Source organism: Physeter macrocephalus, chromosome 20, assembly GCF_002837175.3.
Source record: "Physeter macrocephalus isolate SW-GA chromosome 20, ASM283717v5, whole genome shotgun sequence".
NCBI lineage: Eukaryota > Metazoa > Chordata > Mammalia > Artiodactyla > Physeteridae > Physeter > Physeter macrocephalus.
Window position 1 is genome coordinate 25904675 of NC_041233.1, and position 20828 is coordinate 25925502.

At 35.4% G+C, this 20828-nt stretch overlaps 1 protein-coding gene across 13 annotated transcripts in view; it reads left to right on the plus strand.

Moving 5' to 3' along the window:
• ADK (adenosine kinase) overlaps positions 1-20828 on the plus strand; it is a 494936-nt gene that overhangs the window by 411289 nt on the left and 62819 nt on the right. For 8 of the 13 annotated variants that reach the window (XM_024132041.3, XM_024132040.3, XM_028481646.2 and 5 more), the window contains 2 exons: positions 5622-5736; positions 13279-13400. In XM_024132041.3, coding sequence (XP_023987809.1) covers positions 5622-5736; positions 13279-13400 — 237 coding nt within the window. The remainder of the gene's footprint in view (positions 1-5621; positions 5737-13278; positions 13401-20828) is intronic. The other 5 variants (XR_002893073.3, XR_003677644.2, XM_024132043.2 and 2 more) reach the window with 1 other exon arrangement.

Consider the following 20828-nt stretch of genomic DNA (forward strand, 5'->3'; position numbering starts at 1 on the left):
ACAGTGAGAGGCCTGTGTACCGCAAAAAAAAAAAAAAAATTTAAAATTCAGTTCCTCAGTCTCTTGGCACATTTGAAGTGCATGCATGCATAGATAGGGACTACCATATTGGACAGAGCAGATATAAACATATACATCATCACAGAAAGTTCCACTGATCAGCACTGGATAGCAAGTCCAGAGAGTTTCAGGAGGTATTGATTCCCAAAGAATTCTCCAAGATTTTTCTAAGGTTCCTGTGTTCCTTACAAATACAAAGAATGCAGTGAATGATCACCAAGAGTTTCTGGAAATAAGACACTAAGTCAGGTCATGCTGGCTAAGAGAGTACAATGCTGCTTCCCTAGGTGATTGAGTCCCAAATGACAACAGTTTTAAAACACTAGATTAACAGAAAGAGGTACGATAGTCTTCAAATTCTCTTCATTTAATCACTTACTCATTCAACAAATATTTGCTGAGCACTAACTTTCTGCCTAACACTTTGAAAACTTGAAAAATGCAAATATCTAGCTATGACAGAAAAAAAGCAAAACAAACAATAGGGAAACAAATTTCAAACAGAGGGAACAAGAGTACACAGGCCCACAGCCACGAAAGAGCATAATGTACTGTGTACTCCAGGAGCTGACAGGAAGCCAATGTGACTGGAACGGAGTGAGTGAGGAGGAGGTAGTATGAGACAGGACAGAGGCTGACACATCATATGAACCCCATAATTATTATAGGAGTTCCTATTTCGGAAACAAAGCAGAATATGCTGTGGTTAAGTGAGGCAATGTATGCAGACACCACAATTGGTATTCTATAAGAGTAGGTAGATTGTGACAGTATTGTTTAACATTTGTATCATCAGCTTGTTAAAAATGGAATGAAGAGAATATATTCTGTTTTGGTTTTTTTTTTTTTTTTTTTAGTTTTGGCTGTGTTGGGTCTTTGTTGCTGTGCGCAGGCTTTGTCTAGTTGCAGCAAGCAGGGGCTACTCTTCGTTGTGGTGTGCAGGCCATTGTGGTGGCTTCTCTTGTTGCGGAGCATGGGCTCTAGGTGCGAGTGCTTCAGTAGTTGTGGCTCGTGGGCTCTAGAGGGCCGGCTCAGTAGTTGGGCTCCGGACGCGCAGGCTCAGCGGCCATGGCTCACGGGCCCAGCCGCTCTGCGGCACGTGGGATCTTCCCGGACCAGAGCTCGAACCCGTGTCCCCTGCATCGGCAGGCGGACTCTCAACCACTGCGCCACCAGGGAAGCCCAGCAGGCAGATTCTTAACCACTGCGCCACCAGGGAAGTCCCGAGAATATATTCTTTAATTTGGAAAACAATGCTAAATTTAAGGTGTGTGATCACCAGTGACAATAAAAGCATAATTTAACATTTATGAAATGATTCACAGTTTATAAAACCTTTTCTAACATATCATCGTTACATTTAATATTCATACAAACCTGGTGGCTCGGGTAGGTAGGGCATGTATTGCCATATCAGTTGAACAGAAAAAATAAGCTGCATGACTTGTTCAAGGTCATGTAGCTAACAGACAATAGAGCCAGAATCAGAGCTCAGCTCTCTGAGTCTGGTACTCTTTACTATATAAGCTACACTTCTTTCTTTCTCACATTCTAACGTACTGGAGGAGGAAATTAGATTTCCAATGACCTTGGAAAATGAGAAATATCTGGAAATTCAGAAAATGAAATTCACTATGGTAAAACACAAGCCAGAATAATTAAGAAAAATATGATATTTAAATGCAAGATCAGCAATGACTTGTGAATGTGGCATAAAATGATTTAGGATAAACATGCTCTAGTTTTTTGGTTACAACAACAGAAGAATTGCCAGAATTCATAGAAGCAGTGTAATCTGTGGATAACATGGAAGAGTATAATCCCTGGAGTTAGACTTTGTGGGTGCTAGTCCTGACTCCACCTCTTAGTATGCTTATGACCTTAGGAAGTTACTTAACCTCTCTGTGACTCAATTTCCTCATCTATAAAATGGGGATATAGTAATAGTGCCTATTGCCTAGAGTGGTTAAGATTTAATGAGTACTTTAGAGCTACATACATGGCTCTTGGTTTCTACATCTGTGAAACAGGGATATAGTAATAATACCTACTGCCTAGAGTGGTTAAGATTTAATGAGTACTTCAGAGTACTCATAGCTATTTATACATGGCTCATAGCTAAATTGTGTGAGCTTTCTTCTACTTCTCCTTCCTTTTTTCTCTTTATCCTCCCTTATTAGATACCATAATTGAATTCTCGATACTCACTCAAAACTCTTGAGGCCCTTTCTAGAGATTTTGAGGCAACTTAGGATTTGACAGTTTTCGAAAGTATTAAAATGACAGTAAATAGAGGAAATAAATTAATATTTATTAAGTACTTGGCATATGCTAAATATTGCATTAAGCTCTTTCACTTACCTTATCTTCTTTCATCCTCACAAAAAACCATTTTTAACTTTTTATTTTGAAACAATTTTAGATTTAGAACATTTGCAAAAATAGTACAGAGAATTTCCAGATACCTTCACTCAGCTTCCCCTAACGTTAACATCTTACATAACCAGGATGTAATAATGAAAGTCAGGAAATTAACATTTGTACAGTGTCAGTAACTGAACTACAGAATTTATTCTGATTTTACCAGTTTTTCCTCTAATTTCCTTTTTCTGTTCCACAATCTAATCCAGGGTTACAGGTTGCATTTATTTGTCATATCGTCTTAGTCTCTTCCTATCAGACAGTTTATCACTTGTTCCTTGTTCATGAACTTGATACTTTTGAAGAGTACCTGTCAGTCATTTTGTAGAATATCCCTCAATTTAGGTTTGTCTGATGTTTTCTCATAATTAAATTGAGGTCATGCATTTTTGGCAGATATACCACAGAGATCACCCTTCTCAGTGCATCACATCAGGGATGTACATGATAGCCCAGTGTCTTACTATTGGCCAAGTTAACTTTGATCACTGGGTTAAGGTGGTACTTATCCTCTGTGAAGTTACTGTTTTCACACTGTAGTTAATAAATATCTTGGGGGCAATATTTTGAGACTGAGCAGATATCCTATTTTACCCACTAATTTTAGCATCGCTAAATTTGATCACTGTGGTGAAGGGATATCTGTCAACTTTCTCCACTGTAACATTTCTGTTTTCCCTTTTGTAATGAATAAGTATCTTAGGGGGAGATACTATGAGGCTATGCAAATATCCTGATTCTCTTCAGACTTTTGCCCACTGATTTTAGCATACTTCACTCCCAACATCTTTTAACACAAATATTATTGTCTTAGTTTTGTAGGGAGGTTTATTTACCTGCTTGAGAGGTTTATTTACCTCCTTGAGGTCACACAAATAGTAAATCCAGCTGTGTCATACTCCCTTGTAATTTCATCATTCTGTTGAGATGTGTTAACCCAAGTATATGGGAGAAGAAGCTACCAGGGGATAGGGGAGGAGAGGCTACAGAACTCGAAATATATATATTGTTGGGAAGACAAAATTGAGATTTTAAGAAAAGTTTTTATACTAGATGGGAATCAGCTGTTGAGGGCAAAGCAATGACTCCTCAAAGCATAGTGAGAAATATAGATTTGGTGCACACTGACAGTGATCCAAGAGGGACAAAGGGGTTTTGTATGAACTGTGGATATTGATACAAATATCAACAGAAAATATAGCTTAACCTTTCTGTAAAGATTTATCTTTTGTATTTGAAAAGTTTGTTTCCATCTTGAATTGCCATTTTTATGAGATTTAATCTGAGACATAAAAAAAAATATTTCTTTGATTAGGATACCAAAACTACCACAAAAAATATGTCTTCTCAGAGGGTTGGTATAAGACAACCGAATCTCACTCTTAATTTATTCCTTATACCACCTTAAAGAAGGACCTCTACTTAAAAAACATCCAGTACATGCATAAGATTCCGCTCCCAAGATGGTAAAGTGAATCTTTCTGGAGTTTGCCTCTTACCTTTACTCAAGATGAACTGTACTCAATCATAAGCAAAAACCCTACAGCAGTAAAATATGTGTTTGATAAGGAGACTGAGAGAATATATGTAATTTTTTAATGTATACATTTATTTGAGAGAGTGAAGACATTATTATTATAAGACATTGGCAATAACTAATAATAAGGACCCATTGTATAGCACAGGGAACTCTACTCAATACTCTGTAATGACCTATATGGGAAAAGAATTTTTAAAAGATATATGTATGTATATATAATTGATTGACTTTGCTGTACACCTGAAACTAACACAACATTGTAAATCAACTATATTCCAGTAAAAATTTAAAAAACAAACAAACAGAAAAAAGACATTGGCATTTTGAGGGGTCCTTTCAACTGTTGCCAGTCATTTCTAATAGTCTTTCCCCTCAAACTGAGGGAATTTCTTCTCATGTTATCAGAGTTCAGTCTTAGTTCTCTTCTAAAATAAGCAACCAGAAGTGGAATAGTCAGCATGTTTGAAAGATCAGAAGCATTGTCCAATCACAAGTGGCTATTCTTTTCATAAACAACAGTCCTCTGGAATCATGATGTTAGGTATAGGAGAAGCTTAGGTTCACATATCATCCAGAATTTCTTAAGTATTTTGTGAATAAACAACATACAAATATTTCACTGATGACCATCATACTTTTAAAAACATCATGGTTTCTGATGTTGTCTGTAACCAATGTGACTTGTCTGCCTTACTTACCTAAATTATTCTGTCCTGTATCCTAATTAAATTATTTTCTTAGATATATTTCCCCTCTGGTATGTGTTTCTCTCTCCATAACTGTTTGAAACTTTACACAGTGATAGAGTAAACTACCAACAAACCCCAAACCATGGGCAATTTTAGAGGCCCACTGAATTCAGACATGGATTTTTAAGTTATCTAAAATTGTTGAAAACATGATTCTAAAAATCTAACCCATAGCTCAAGAGTTAGATTTCAAGACAGACAGTTATGATGTAAAACTTCGCAGCCTGTGTGATATGCAAAATAACATGAGGGTTTCTAGAATTAATTTGTAATTTTTAAAACTTTATCTTTAAAAAAAGTAGTTCTTTCTCTTATTTTAGTTCTTTGAAAAATTTGTCATTATAGTAAGTGCATTATTTCCAGAATCAGCATAATTATGCTCTGTAAACCTCTAAAATAATTTAATATTACTCTTTTTACAATCTCATTAATTGGAAATTTGAAAACTGTTTTTTTGTTGATATCAAAGAAATGTTAATTTTTAAAAATATGACAATAGTTACATGGTTATGTTTGAGTCATTACCTTTCAGAAATACATACTAAAGCATTTACATGTGACATTAGTATCTGAGATTTGCTTCAGAATAATATGAAAGGCAGGTGGTTAAAGGTATATAGATAAAATAAGCGACATCATAAATTTAAAATTGTTGCAGCTTGATGGTGGGTTCCTTGAAGATTGTTATACTATTCTATTCTGTATGTGGTTAAAATTTTTAAATAATAACTCTTAATACATCTTCAGGTCTCTCTTCTTTTGAACATGAGAAGATAAATCCTTAATCTACTAATAAAATTTTAGTCTATTGTATTGGTTATGAGAATGTTTTTCCTCCTTTCTATTAATAGACTGAAGACATTAAAGAAATAGCCAAAAAGACACAGGCTCTTCCAAAGGTGAACTCAGAGAGGCAGCGAATCGTGATTTTCACCCAAGGGAGAGATGACACCATACTGGCTACAGGTACATGTGGAAAGTGTGGGAGAAACCCAGTATTATGGAGATTAATCATTCTAACAAAATTCTATATTTTTTATATTATAATTTATTCAAAGCAATGTCCTTTTTCTTTCTTTTTTTTTTTTTTTTTTTTTTTTTTTACCACCTTCATGCCTTTCACCCCATCTCACCTCCACCCCCGTTCCCACCTCTGGCATCCACCAGTCTGTTCTCTGTATCTATGACTTTGGGTTTTGTTGGGTTTTTTTTTAATTCTTCATATAAGTGATATCATACCGTATTTGTCTTTCCATGTCTGACTTATTTTGCTTAGCATAGTGCCCTGAATGTTCATCCATATTGTTTCAAATGGCAGCATTTCCTTTTTTATGGCTGAATAATATTTCAGCGTGTGTGTGTGTGTGTGTGTGTGTGTGTGTGTGTGTGTGTGTGTGTGTTTGTATGTGTACCACATTTTCTTTATCCATTCTGAAGTCTGTCTATCCTGAGTGTCTATCAGTGGACACTTAGGTTGTTTCCATGTCTTGGCTATTGTAAATAATACTGCAACGAACATAGGGGTGCAGATATCTCTTTGGGTTAGTGTTTTTGTTTCCTTTGGCTAATTGCTCAGAAGTAGAATTGCTGTATCATATGGTAGTTCTACTTATAATTTTTTGAGGCGCCTCCATACTGTTTTTCATAGCAGCTGCACCAATTTACATTCCCACCAACAGTACACAAGGGTACCCTTTTATCCATGTCCTTGCCAACATTTATTTCCCGTCTTTATGATGACAGCCATTCTAACAGGTATGAGGTGATACCTCGGTGTGGTTTTGATTTGTATTTTCCTGATGATTAGTTATGGTCAACACCTTTTCATGCACCTGTTGGCCATCTGTTGTCCTCTTTTGAAAAAAATGTCTATTCAGATCCTTTACCCATTTTTTAACTGGATTATTTGGTTTTTTGCTATTGAGTTGTATGAGTTCTTTATATATTTTGGATGTTTACCCCTTACCCAGGTACGTGACATGGAAATATTTTCTCCTATTCCATAGGTTGCCTTTTCATTTTATTGATGGTTTCCTTTTCTGTACAGAAGTTTTTTAGTTTGAACTCCCACTTGTTTATTATTGCTTTTTTGGCCTTTGCTTTTGGTGTGCAATCCAAAAAAATCATCATTGATCAATGTCAGGGACTTATCCCCTTTGTTTCCCTCTAAGAGTTTTTTGGTTTCAAGTCTTACCTTCAAGTCTTTCATCCATTTTGAGGTGATGCTTATGTATGTTGTAAGATAGTGGTTCAGTTTCATTCTTTTGCATATGGCTGTCTGGTTTTTCCAATGCCATTTATTGAAGAGACTGTCCTTTCCCCATTGTATACTCCTGGCTCTTTTGTCATAAATTAATTGACCATACGTGTGTGGGTTTATTTCTGGGCTCTCTGTTCTGTTCCATTGATGTATGTGTTTGTTTTTATGCTGCAGTACTATTCCGTTTTGACTACTCTATCTTTGTAATATTGTTTGAAATCAGGAAGTGTGATGCCTCCAGCCTTGTTCTGTTTCTCAAGCTTGCTTTGGCTATTTGGGGTATTTTGTGGTTCCCTACAAATTTTAGGACTGTGTGTTCTATTTCTGTGAAAATATACCTTTTATTGTTTTTTTTTTAATAAATACACCTATCTTCTCTCAGTAGAAAAGATTTCATTTTCAAGAACTTAATTTATTAAAATTCAGTTGAGTAAATCCACATTGATTTAGTTTATTTACTTTGATATTTTGGAGATATTGTCAGTCTAGAAATGTCTTTCCTAAAAAAAAAAAGACATTTTACTTACCAAATACCTGTGCTTGAATAAAATAAATTTATCTGATTATGAGCAAATAGAATTCAGAAATAAGTTACTTCCTTAGTTTTAAACTTCAAGAAAAAAACCTCACTTCTGTTTTTACTCAGCCATCTATTTTATAGCTCTCACATAAATAGAATAGAGGGAACTTCCCTGGTGGTCCAGTGGGTAAGACTCCGTGTTCCCAACGCAGGGGGCCCAGGTTCGATCCCTGTTCAGGGAACTAGATCGCACATGCATGCTGCAACTAAGAGTTCACATGCCGCAACTAAAAAAAAAGATCCTGCATGCTGCAGTGAAGGTCCCATGTGCCTCAACTAAGACCCAGTGCAGCCAAAATAAATAAATAAATATATATATATAAATAGTTTTTAAAATAAATAAATAGAATAGGAATTTCATCTAGTAAACATTTATTGATTACAATGAGTAATATTGTCAATATGATGCTGCCTACTATTAAAGCCAAAATACAAACCTTTAAATACTCTCCGAACCCTTAGGATTAAAACCAGTTAATTTATAATTATTATAAACAGTAGCAATTATTACCTTTATGTTTGTTCAGTCCTCTGCTGAACACTGAAATTTAAGATAGCCTTAAATGTCTAACTGGAACATAAAATTGGTACACATCAAAGTATGAATACGACAAAGTATAATTATATTTCTTAATTATTGGTACAGAGTATATAGGTTGTATTGACTCAAAGAAGATCAGTAAAGCTTGAAGAAAGAAGTTATAGTGAATATGGAGTAAATTTTTTATTGAATTAAATAAATATATAAGCCTGAAATGGGTGAAAAAAGAAATTATTGTCAAATTGTGTGGAGAAGGAACCCTACAGTTAATTTATTTCAACTTTCTTATTTTAGAATTGTCAAAAGCAATATTGAGAAATTTACTTCAAAAAATATGTTTCAAAATAATTCAGTGAGTGGTAAATAGTGAAGTGGGGTTATAGATGAAATGAGATTTGTCATGAGTAAATAATTGTGGAAGCCATGTGATGGATATATGGGGGATGGTCATTATGCTATTACTTCCACTTTTATATATGTTTAAAATTCTCCAAAATTAAAAGTATATAAAACAGAAAGAAAAAATAATTTTTCAGGCAAAATTCAGAGATATTAAGTGGTTTTTCCCAAGACACATTGATATCCTTGCTAAGCCTTGAATTTTAGGAAGGATTTAAAGAAAGTAGGGCAGTCCAGTCAAAGAGGATCATGTGAGCAAAGGCACCAGGTAGTATATAATCTTTAATTGTTGTGACAGGAAAAACCATGTTGTTAATTTGTACAAGAAAGAAAAGAAATAAGTCATGAAAAGATATCCCTTCATTGATAATAACTATCTGGATTGCTGTCTTCCTATAGTATGTGGCCTGTTCCTGTCTTAGCAATAAACACTGTTTGGAAAAGTGAAAAACATGCAGATTTCTTATAGGAACTGTTATACTGCCTTCAGATTCATAAAATGCAATTTGTTGCTCTTTATGGAGACATTTATTTTAAGGCTTTATATATTCCAGATCTACATATTGTACAAGTGTCTTCCTCGTGTGAATTTGCACAATTTTCCCAAAATTGAAACCTTTAAAATTAGCTTCCCCTTCCTGTGACTGAATTTCCTTGTCAACTCATTTTGTTCTTTATTAAATCTATTAAACCATTCTTAGGGATGCTTACCAGCAGGAATTTATTTGAGGAAAGACGCTGGCTAATCTTTGCTGTTCCTTCTATATGAAAATGAACTTAAATTAGAGGATGCACTATATCTGCAATGCATGATAAATACAAGATGGATAGAGAATCTGTTCAGCGGTGTCAGCTACAAAAGCAAACATGATAAATGTTAATGCAGTTTTGAGCCCTGGGATAAGCTATTCAATGCACAAGCATAGCTGAATCTCTTTGCTATGTTGTTATTCATGGCAGCCAAATAAATGTCAATAATAAAAGAGAATTAAAGATTTTCATTTCCCAGAGGCAATCCTCTAATACGGCTTGATCTTTCATTTCATTTGTAATTCGTTCTCATGTCAGGATGCAATCATTCGCCAGACTCTGGGTGTCATGTTAAGTCATTTAATAATGATTAAGAACATAAAAATGCTTGGCCTGTGGGGCAATTCACAGAAGAGATGCCAATTTGTTATTGTTTTTCCTCCTTTCCTCTTGAATATGGATCAGCTTTTTCCCACCTCCTAGCATAAAATACTAATGGAAGATGGGGAAGGAATGTGTCCCTTAATTTACCATAAGTGACATTCCAGAACGGCACAAGGCAGTGCTAGCACACTTATTAAAACACTAATTAGGAATTAGTGTTTTAGTTCCTTAAACCTCACACTGTAGAGTACTTTTAAATGATCACTGCTAAGTTTGTGACATTTAGCGATAATGTAACAAAATTAGTTTCCTTGGTATTTAATTCTAGAGACCTTTCTCCTTTTGAGATACAGAGTCTGTAAACTACTTTCTCTTATTTTATAAATGTAATTCTTTGAATTCCTCTCCTATAAATTGCTTGTGAATCTAAAGCCTTTTCCACTTACCCTATTTTTTTGGTCACCTCTATTTCATTTGGGTATCCATCCTCTATCCTTACAGCCCAGAGGTTTTGTCACATACCAGCCCAAAGGTTTTGTCACATCATTGCTTCATTGCTTACAGGATAATTGAGTTCCAAGTTTTTTGGCGGGTGAGGGGCCCTGAGGGGGACTGGAAAGTAATGAGTAAGAGACTAGGGATGAAAGGCAGGAAGGAAAAGATGATTCTATCCATTTTGATCCTTTTAATGTTGAATGAACCTGTTAGAGGAATGGGAGTCAGGTTAGGGAAATTGTTTCTGTGTCTATAAACTTTAGAAAAACTAATACTACAGATTACCTACTGGAAAGCAGCTGCTAATGAGGTCTTCATATATTAACATCTTACTATGATAAGGACTGTAGTGAAAAAAATATTTTCTACATACACATGTATAAATATATTTACATATATATGTCCTTATAGGAAGTTTAAATTTCTCCAAGTTTCCATACTAAATTTATCACTAAAAATTGGAGGAAGCAATAGGACTTTTGTTCTAAATTGAAAATAATGCATTTTACACAGTGGCTGTTATGAGACAATAAAATAGGTCCACTGAAGAATAAACTGTAGACTTTTCTGAATACTTTCAGAGTGCTTTCTGGGCTATTTGAATTGTAATTTTGCCCAGACAGAAAAAAACAGACTAGGTCAGAGGTTTTCACCTGGAAGACTGGTGCTGTTATATTAGAATCACCTAATGGGCTTTTGGTAAATAGAGCCCTCCCTTCATAAAAACACCTTCCCCTCAACCTGATACATCCCTGTGAGGAGTTAGAATATGCATCCTCAAGAAGATGTATAAGAATGGGGGTGATAGAGTCTGAGAGAAGGCGAGTGTAGGATTGTGTATTTGTTGAAAAAGCTCCCTTAGGTGATATAAAAATGCTGTCTATCCTCCATCTCTCACGTTGAGAACCATTGGATTAGGTGATTTAATAATGTTGCTGCAAGTTCTATGATCCTATGGGATAATGGAAGCAAAACCTTTTAGCAGCTAAGCATCTAGTACTTCAATAAGTCAGGCCTTGTTGAATGCTTCTCTTTCTCAATAAATCACAAAGTAACAAGGACCCATCCACAATAACAAGCAATCTACATACTACTTTAAATTGTTCCCTGCCTCTGGCATGCTTGTAATTTAAGATAGTCACATTGTAGTGTCCTTTGTCATTTCATTATGGGTAAATGGGGTTATTGAAGTTTCTTGCCTTCATGTTCTTGAGTCCTTAAACTTGTCACCCCATTTGCCAGTTAAGTTTTCATGTTCTTTGAAAACACTCAGTGCTGTCCATTACTCTCTAAGAAAAGATCAGTGTGATTTGCAATTCTGGTAGGCATAAGGCACAGAAGGTGTGCAAAAGAAAATGCAAACTCTGAAGGAAAACAATCTCAGCAGCTGGAAGAATAATGTCAGCACATCATCACAACTCCTACTGTTATAAAAATATTATTATAAATCACTTTGAAAATGTTATCTCTACTGCAGCCAAACCAATTTTAAATCATGTTCTTGTTGGCATAGGTTGGTAATGGCGTGGATGGAACAAATTAAGTAGCATTCTTTCAGAGTGTCTATGTATGGCATTCATAGAAAAAAGTTCTTACCAGATGAGATTTTACAGAATATATATCAATATTTCTTAACTATGAATATAAACAAGTAAGTTATTAACTCATGTTCCATTTTTAGATTTTTGTAACCATAAAAGACAAAGTCCTTTAATTAGCCAAGAGGTCGAACATAATTTAGAATGACATGTGGAACTGTCACATTCCTGACAAAGTAATATCTTTGGGGCATGGTATGTGTGGTTTAGTGATCTCAGGCCTGTCAAGAAATGAGACTTCTTTCAACTCCCACCTTTCTATCAAAGCTAGAAAGCAAAATGGGAGACAGCCTACACTAGGCAAATGTTAGCCTTATTATAGCATTTATTTTTGGAAGGACCCTTATTCAGATTTATTGAGGTATAAATTACATATAGTAAAATGCAGATATATTTTACCAAATAATGTGTAACCACCATAATCAAAATATAGAACATTTTGTATGGTTTATTTTGAAATATAGTATGGATACAAAATTGGTACAGATTTTCACTATGTCAACACACCTGTGCCAACTACCACCAGATCAAGTAATAGAACACTTCTAGCACTTTAGAAGCCACCTCTTGTGCTCCCCTCGTAATCATTACCCCCACCAAATGTACTTATTATTTTGGCTTCTGCTGCTAACAATTTGTTGTGCTTCTTTTTAAAATAGAATCACCCAGTATATAGACTTTTTATCTTGCTCTGTCCCCATACTTTTTTAAGCACTACCTTACTTTTGACAACATAAGATGCTCTAGGCTCTTGTATTTACCTACCTCTGTCCAAGAATCGACTACTTCTTCAAATAACCTCTGTTCCTTTTATTAGCAAATGGTATTTAGAAACCCAGATCTGGGTGCTAGATATGTTCATTGCTACTTGAGAATCATTGCTTCTAGGCCCTCTTACAAATAGATTGGCAATATATGTATGTATAACAACCCATGAATCTATATGCATCTATATTTATTCCTATATCTATCTGTCCATTTATATATTTAAATTCCATGAGTTCAAAGTGATACCTTTGATTCCAGTCCAACAAGAGAGTTCATTCTAGCCTCTCCCTTTCCTTATTTATAACTTCCTCTGACATTGAAATTTCTGGTTCTCTTTATATAAGATGCATTTACTATTTGTTCTGTCTTAAAGTAGTTTTGAATTGCTTACTCATACCCTTGTATGAAACATATTTCCTTAATGTACAGTGTTAGATTATAGTCCTTTTTGTCTTTGGCCCTACAGTATCTAGTCAAAATACTGTTATCCAAAAGTAACTTTGTTAGTTCTTTTATTCTATCCACTTCATGTGGTTACATTATATATTTGTAATGCAGTTATATTCATTTGTTAGAGTTTGTATTCCATTTTGGTTTCCTTTCATATCTGTGTTGGTTTTTTTAATAAGTAAAAATTCACTCTTTATGGTGTCAGGTTCTCTGTGTTTTGACAAATGCATACGTTTATGTAACCACCACCATAGTTATAATTCAGAAGGGTTCCGTTTTTCAGTTCCAGTTTTCCAAAGTGATGGTACCAGTTTATACTCCCACCAGCAGCATATAGAATGGCTTTTTCCCCCCACATCTTCACCAGCGTTTGCTGCTCTCCACCTTTTTAGTTTTGTCATTCTGGTGAGTATGTACTAGTATCTCATTGTGCTTTTAACTGGAATTTTCCTACTGTAATGAGGTGGGACACCTCACCTGCTACTTAACATTTGTATATCTTCTTTTCACCTGCTTCTTAACATTTGTGTATCTTCTTTTGTGAAGTTCCTGTTGAAGTCTTTTTTTTTTGGCTGCGTTGGGTCTTCATTGCTGTACGCGGGCTTTCTCTAGTTGCAGTGAGCCGGGGCTACTCTTCGTTGCCGTGTGCGGACTTCTCATTGCGGTGGCTTCTGTTGTTGCCGAGCACGGGCTCTAGGCACGTGGGCTTCAGTAGTTGTGACACACGGGCTCAGTAGTTGTGGCTCGCGGGCTCTAGGGCGCAGACTTGGTAGTTGCGGCGCAGGGGCTTAGTTGGGCATGTGGGATCTTACCGGAGCAGGGCTCAAACCCGTGTCCCCTGCACTGGCAGGTGGATTCTTAACCACTGCGCCACCAGGGAAGCCCTGAAGTCTTTTTCTCTTATTAGATTGTCTTATTGATTATAATTCTTCGTACAGTCAGCATGCAAGTCTTGTTACAAAAGCCTTTAATTTTAATATAGTCCAATTTATAATGTTTTCCCTGTGGATAATAACTTTTCATGTTCTTTGAAGAAAATCTTTGCATATGCCAAGCTCATGAAGATAATTTCCTATTCTCTTTCTATAATTTTTATTTTTTATTTTTTTTATATAGATCCACAGTCCATCTAGAATTAGAATCAGTTTTTATATATGGTGTGGGCTAGAGGGCATGATTCATTTATTTTGTGCATATGAGTAACCAGTTGACCCATCATCATTTATTAAAAGGAACATCCTTTTCCTAACTGCACTGAATTGGTACCTTTGTAACATTTCAAGTGACCTTATATCTGTGTCCCTTTTTCGAGACTTTATTCCATTGTTCTCTTTATTCTTCTACCAGTTTACACTGTCAGTTTCTTAGTTTATAATCAGCCTTTTTATCTGGTAATGTCAGCTTTCTAATTTTGTTCTTCAGGATTGTCCTGGTTCTTCTTGGCCCTTTGCATTTCTAGGTAAATTCCAGAATCAACTTGTTGTCACCACCCCCAGAGTTTTTTTATTTTTCAAATCCTTAATAGAATTTTTATTGAGATTATATTGAATCTGCATTTCAATTGGAGAGAATTGACATCTTTATAATATTTTAGTCTTATTCTTTGAATAAGATATTTATATAATATTTCCATTTTCTCTGACTGCTTTTTGGAATTTCTCTTTGACTTTAACTTTGTATTTGGTTTTGGTGTTCCTTGTATTTATCCTGCTGGGGGTTTTAGTGTTCCTTGAATCTATGGTTGATGACTCTTAACAGTTTTGGAAAATTCTCAGTAATTATCTCTTTAGATACTGCATCCTTGATTTTCCAATTGGAGACCAATTACACATATCTTAGGCCTTTTTTATTGTGTCCCATATGTTTTTTATGCCTTTTTTGTATTTTTTATCCTTTTTCCCCCGCCTCAAGCTTCAGCTTGTGTGTTTTGTGGTGACCTAGCATTTAGTTCACTAATCCTCTCTTTTTTGCTTTGTCCCATCTGTTGAGTTCCTTATTTCAGTAATCACATTCTTCTTTTTCTAAATTATTTGATTCTTTTTTATTGATCCCAGTTTTACAGTGTAATCCTCTACCTTCTCATTAATTTTTCAAACATATTAATCACTGTAATAGTAAATTGCATGTCCAGAAACTGTAATGTCTCAGTCATCTGTTGGTCTGTTTCTTTTTTTCTTTTTTTTTTTTTTTTTTTAATTTATTTATTTAGTTTTGGCTGTGTTGGGTCTTTGTTTCTGTGCGAGGGCTTTCTCCAGTTGCGGCGAGCGGGGGCCACTCTTCATCGCGGTGCACGGGCCTCTCACTGTCATGGCCTCTCTTGTTGTGGAGCTCAGGTTCCAGACGTGCAGGCTCAGTAGTTGTGGCTCACGGGCTTAGTTGCTCCGCGGCATGTGGGATCTTCCCAGACCAGGGCTCGAACCCGTGTCCCCTGCATTGGCAGGTGGATTCTCAACCGCTGCGCCACCAGGGAAGCCCGGTCTGTTTCTTTTGTTCCTAATAAATTATAGCATTTCTGTTGGTGATACTGTTTTCCTGTAGAAGGCAGCTAGAGTAAAGCTAGATCAAAAACTGAACTAGCTCAAGGTTTTGTTGCAGGTTTTATAAGGTTCGATCTACTTCTTTTTTTTTTCCCACTCCTGAAATGCTGTCTCTCTCCTGAAATTTCACCTGAAATCCTGGCGTATTTACTAGGGTCCCTACTCATTGATAGGTTCTCTTTTGCACCACATAACTGCCAAAAAATTACTCTGCCTTTTAGAGGTCTTCTGCTTAGTATCTTGGCCTTTTGTCCTGCTGCCTTACAAATTTGGCAAACACCTCAAAGGAGAAAACCCCTGAGTATAAGGCTTACTCCACTGTGTTTCCCTTCAGGATCACGCCACTTCAATTCTGATTGCCTTGGCAGCCTGAAACTCCAGTTTTTGTCTCACCAGCCCTGGAGACTGCCAAAAGCTCTGTTGGCTTTGCTGCCTCTTAGCAAGAGCCAATTGCCTAGATTCTCAACCTCTCACCCAGCACCAAGAATTTGCAGGTCAACTGTTAGCACATTAGCCTAGGTCATTAAGGTTCTCTTTTCTCAGAGATCTTGTCCCATCAAGTCTTGGCTTTATTTATTGTTTTAAATTTTGTTTTTAATTTTTGCAACTTTTCTAGCTGTTTATGGTGTAGGAGTTGGTTTATTACAAGCAGTAGCATTAGAGCCTAAGTTAAAGTCAATATTTTTTATTATAAAATAGAAAATATATGGTCCTGGAAAGTTAAGTGGGTTTAGCTATTTGTTATATAAGGTTGTTAGCTGATTTAGCAATACTACCCTCCATTATCCACTTTGAGAACTGCCGGATTAGGTAGAGACAAAAACAGCTGGATTAGAACCCAGCCTCTTGAATCTCAATCTAGTCTAATCTGTTCTATACCATGCTGCCTCATTTGTTTACAGCAGTGGTTCTAAACTAGGAACAGTTTTTCTCCTCACTTTTGGTTGTCACAATGGGATAGGTGGTGGAGGGTGGGGGAATTCCACTAGCATCTAATAGATAGAGGCCAGAGATGCCACTACACATCCTATAATGCACAGGACAGTCACTCACAACAAAGAATCATCTGACCCAAAATATAAATAGCATCAAGATTGGAAAACCCCTGGCTCACAGTGTACCTCAGAATGTATATTTAAAGGATCACTGTCTACTTCCCCATTACACATTTAACCATAAGATCAATACCAATAGAGTTTAATAGGATAAATCTTCTTGTAGGAATACATCCAGGGACCCCTTGATCGAAGAAAGCATCCATGTATGATCTAGTCCATACTTGGTTAACTGTGTTTTTAGAACTTCTTCCAAATAATCTCCAATTCTAAGACTTCTCTTTAAGTAGAATCTCTTAAGAGCTGGAAAACATTATGATGAAGAGGTGGGTATACATATCTTATAAATTCATTTTGTATATGTGAATGGATATCTAGATGATAGCTGTGTTTACCTACACATTTATAGTTAGATAGATAGACAGACATTAGCTTAAAAGGTTCTTAGAGAATGTATCCATCATGTTTTAAAACTCCATATAATCAATTTCTGTAATTGAAAGCTCTTAAAAATATACAAATGGATATTTATCTAAGAGGTATATTATCAAATATTTTTCAGAATAATTATTGTTTGTATCCAGTGAGTGATTTTTCTGAAATTCAGTTAGACACCAAAATTCATTTTTCAGAGCATTATAACTTGGTGGCAAAATTTTATTTTGGCTGAATCACTGCATGCAAGTTTTTGGCTCAGATAAAAATCTTTGGAGGTGTAGCAGATAAGTATGATTCAGATAATTGAACAGCTAAAATTTTCCTTAGTTAAAAGGAATAAATTGTTTGCACATTGAATATGAAAAGCTACATAAATGAAGACTTAAGTATTGCCTTATTCCTTTTATTAGGATAAAGACAGTTTATCCCAATTAAACTTCTTTAGAAGCTCACATCATTTTTGATTTATTCATTTTTAAAGTAGCCCTGTAGAAGCCAGCATTCCTGAGGACTTCCCCCTTTGTTTAATCTTGGTCCATAACGTTTATTTAGCTTTTCTCTGCTTCTACTAAACTATTTTAAGTTCTTATGTCTAGAGCTTTTCTGGTTCAATAAACAATCAAGTCTCAAGAAAATGGCCTAGTTTTTTTGTCAAATTAATTATTTCACACTTAGCCGTCTATTTAATTTACTCATCATAATAAATTTAGCCTATACTCTTAATGATTTCCTTTAGTCCTAGAATTCCACCCATACTCACCTATAACAAAGGGAAAATTTTAAAAAATGTTTTTTGAATAAGCAATACATTCACATGGTTCAAAATTTAAAAAGTACAATAATTAGGGCTGTTCAGCTGTCCAGTACTTGTGAGGAAATAGGCAGTTTTTCATTATTATGATAACCATACAACTTGTCATCAAAACGTAGATACTTTTGGAAGTGAAAGGGGGTGCTATTAGTTGTAATAGGACTATCCTGGGCAAACCAGTCTGTGTGGTCATGAGAGTCATTATAGATATTTAAACAAAGGTATTTAGTAAAATGAATTATTGCATTGGTTGACGTTCTGAACTGTGTTAATTTCTAACATTTCTTCCAACTCACAGATTTTTGATCATGTGCTAAGAATATGCCAGATAATATAGAACTTAAGCCTGAGAATCTATAAGTGCAAGCAGGACAAGTTGGAGAGGCAAGACACCGATAGATAAAACATAAAGTAACAGTACAAATGAATTCAAGTCAGTGTGGTTTTATTGAGTGCCTTCTATATGTCGAAAATTGTAGTTATGTAAGACAAAAACTCCTTTTCTTAAAATCTAGGAGAGACATAACCCACTAATACAGTATGAGAAGTGGTATACAATTTTTATGAACTAATTTATATAGGATAACAGAAGGAAGAAGAAGTTGGGGAAAGTTTCACAAAGGAAGTGATGTTTGAATTAGGCTTTGAAGAATACTTACAATTTTGGCAATTTGAGATTACAAAAGAATGTAAGTTAACGGAATAATAATATCAAAAGGCAAAGAAGCCTGAAAGGGTATGATGTATCACAAAGAAAGTCACATATAGGGGAGAGGGGTGTGGGTGAGCATGAAATGGTAAGTTGTAATAGGCCTTTGAATGCTGTGCTGCACAGTAAAGTGCTTAAAGTACATACTGAGAAGGAAGAGATCATTTGGGTCGAGAAACATTTTGTGGTCAGTTTATCATAATTCAATAAAAGAAAGGAACTATACTTACCCTTGTTTATAAAGCTCTGTTTCAGAGGGATCAACAAATACTAAAGATGAAGTTGTGTTTTTTTTATTAAATGCCAAAGAATAAAAGCTGCAGTAATCCCTCTAAAAAGTATTAGTGATGAACAATCCCGTGAGGTTAGAGTGAGACAAATTTGATAGGGTTAGAAAAGTTGTAGAGAAAAGGAGCTGTATATAAACTATGGTGAAAACACTAGGGAAAATGCCTTAGAAAATTAATGAAGATTGGCTTGGTTTAAAGATGATAAACAGAGACTAATGCAAAAGGCTAATGAATTCAGTCATGGAGAAAGTTTATACTAAAGTGCTTTCAAATAGAATTGCTGCTGGCCTGGTTTTTATTAAGCATTTTTTTCCCTTAAATTAAGGGGAAAATTTAAGTAACCCATTAATAAAATTTGCAGTTGATTCTAAATTAGGAGATACTGTAGCTGTTAATAAAATTATGGAAATTCTGATAATAATTACTTGAAGTTGGATACAGAAGTTCAAAATAGTGTTTAAAATAAGATAAAATATATTCATCCCATTTTTAAACCCACATGGAAGCAGCAGCTAGCATTTGAGAAATGTCTCCATTTCCAGGAGATATTCCTGGTGTAAGGGTTTTAAGAACTGAATGGTGGAGTCACCTAAAATGTAGAGCTGTAGGAATATGTCATCACTAAAGCGTCTACATTTATAAGATGTATAATGTGATTATATTCTGTGATTCAAAGTGGATTTTCTGTGAAGTTTTTCAGATAAATCTTTGTGATTGAATTTTCTATAGCACATTTCCTTCTATGACTCAGATTTTAATGAAGGAAATGTTTTAAAATTCTTACTCCCTCTAGATGTTGTTTATATACCTAGAGGATATCTAGGTCTTAAGGAAAGTTAGATGAGGAACAATGGGTGGAGCCCTAGGCAAAAGGTGTAGTTCCCTGGAACAATTTATAAAGTTCCCTTAGCAAGGTTCATATTTCCGTCTAAACTGCTAGTTGTACTTAATATGCCCACGAGTCCTAGAAAGTGAACCATGGCCTTCATTTTCTGTATCTTGCAGAAGGTTTTACCATAAACTAGAGATTGTAGCACGATTATTGTGAAAGATCAACAATCTAATTTGTTATGATCAAATAAACAGTAGTTTTGCAGTCAGCTCTTCTGGAATCTGTTGAAGCATTTAGACCTTAAGCCCTCATAGCAAATCCGTATAGATTTAAACTTTTTAGAGCCTTGACTCTAGCTACTTTGAAAATTTGACACAAGGGCTAATCAAAAAAGATTTCTTTTGAAATGACCTCATATTTATCAATATCTGTCTTTATACTACTCTATGAAGGATCTCTATATTCAGATTTATTTGATTGCAGGTTTTATAAGTACAGAGAACCATTTTGGGGAAAAAAGGGAGGAAGGGAGTTTTGTTTGTTTGTTTTTTGTTTTTGTTTTTTACCTTAATGGAACAGTTGGCTGTAGTAAACTTTCTGAAACCTGCACATTGGTATATCAACTTAAGAAGTGGATCATAAGGGAGGTCATGAGGTTTCTTTGACACGTGATAGCAAGAACCCAACCCAGCATGTCACTTGTAAGCTTATCTGTAAAGCATGGAAGCATTTGTCACATTTGACAGTACTAACATTTAATCTGGGATCTGTTTGCAACTCAGCTTTCCCTGTGTTCCTGTGTATATGGTGGTCTCGATTCAGTTTCAAAGCATAGCTCACTTTTTCCTTCAATTTATTCTGAATTTTACCTAACAGAGGAAAATAGAAATATTAAATAGATACTATTGGGGTGATAATTTTTCTCCAGATGAGTCATGCCAACCAGAAAGGTTCTGGGCATTGACCTCTTGTGCTGTTTCTATAATTCACAAGCCAAAGCTGTGATAAGTTAGATTACAGTAAGTTAGATTAATGATCAAGGAAGGAGGCATAGTAGATCAGTTAAATAGGAAAGTCAGGAAAGCCGAGACAACAGGGACTGAAAAGAACTTAACCCAGATGAGGCAGATGTTGAGATAGGATGCCCTGGTTACAGGGGTT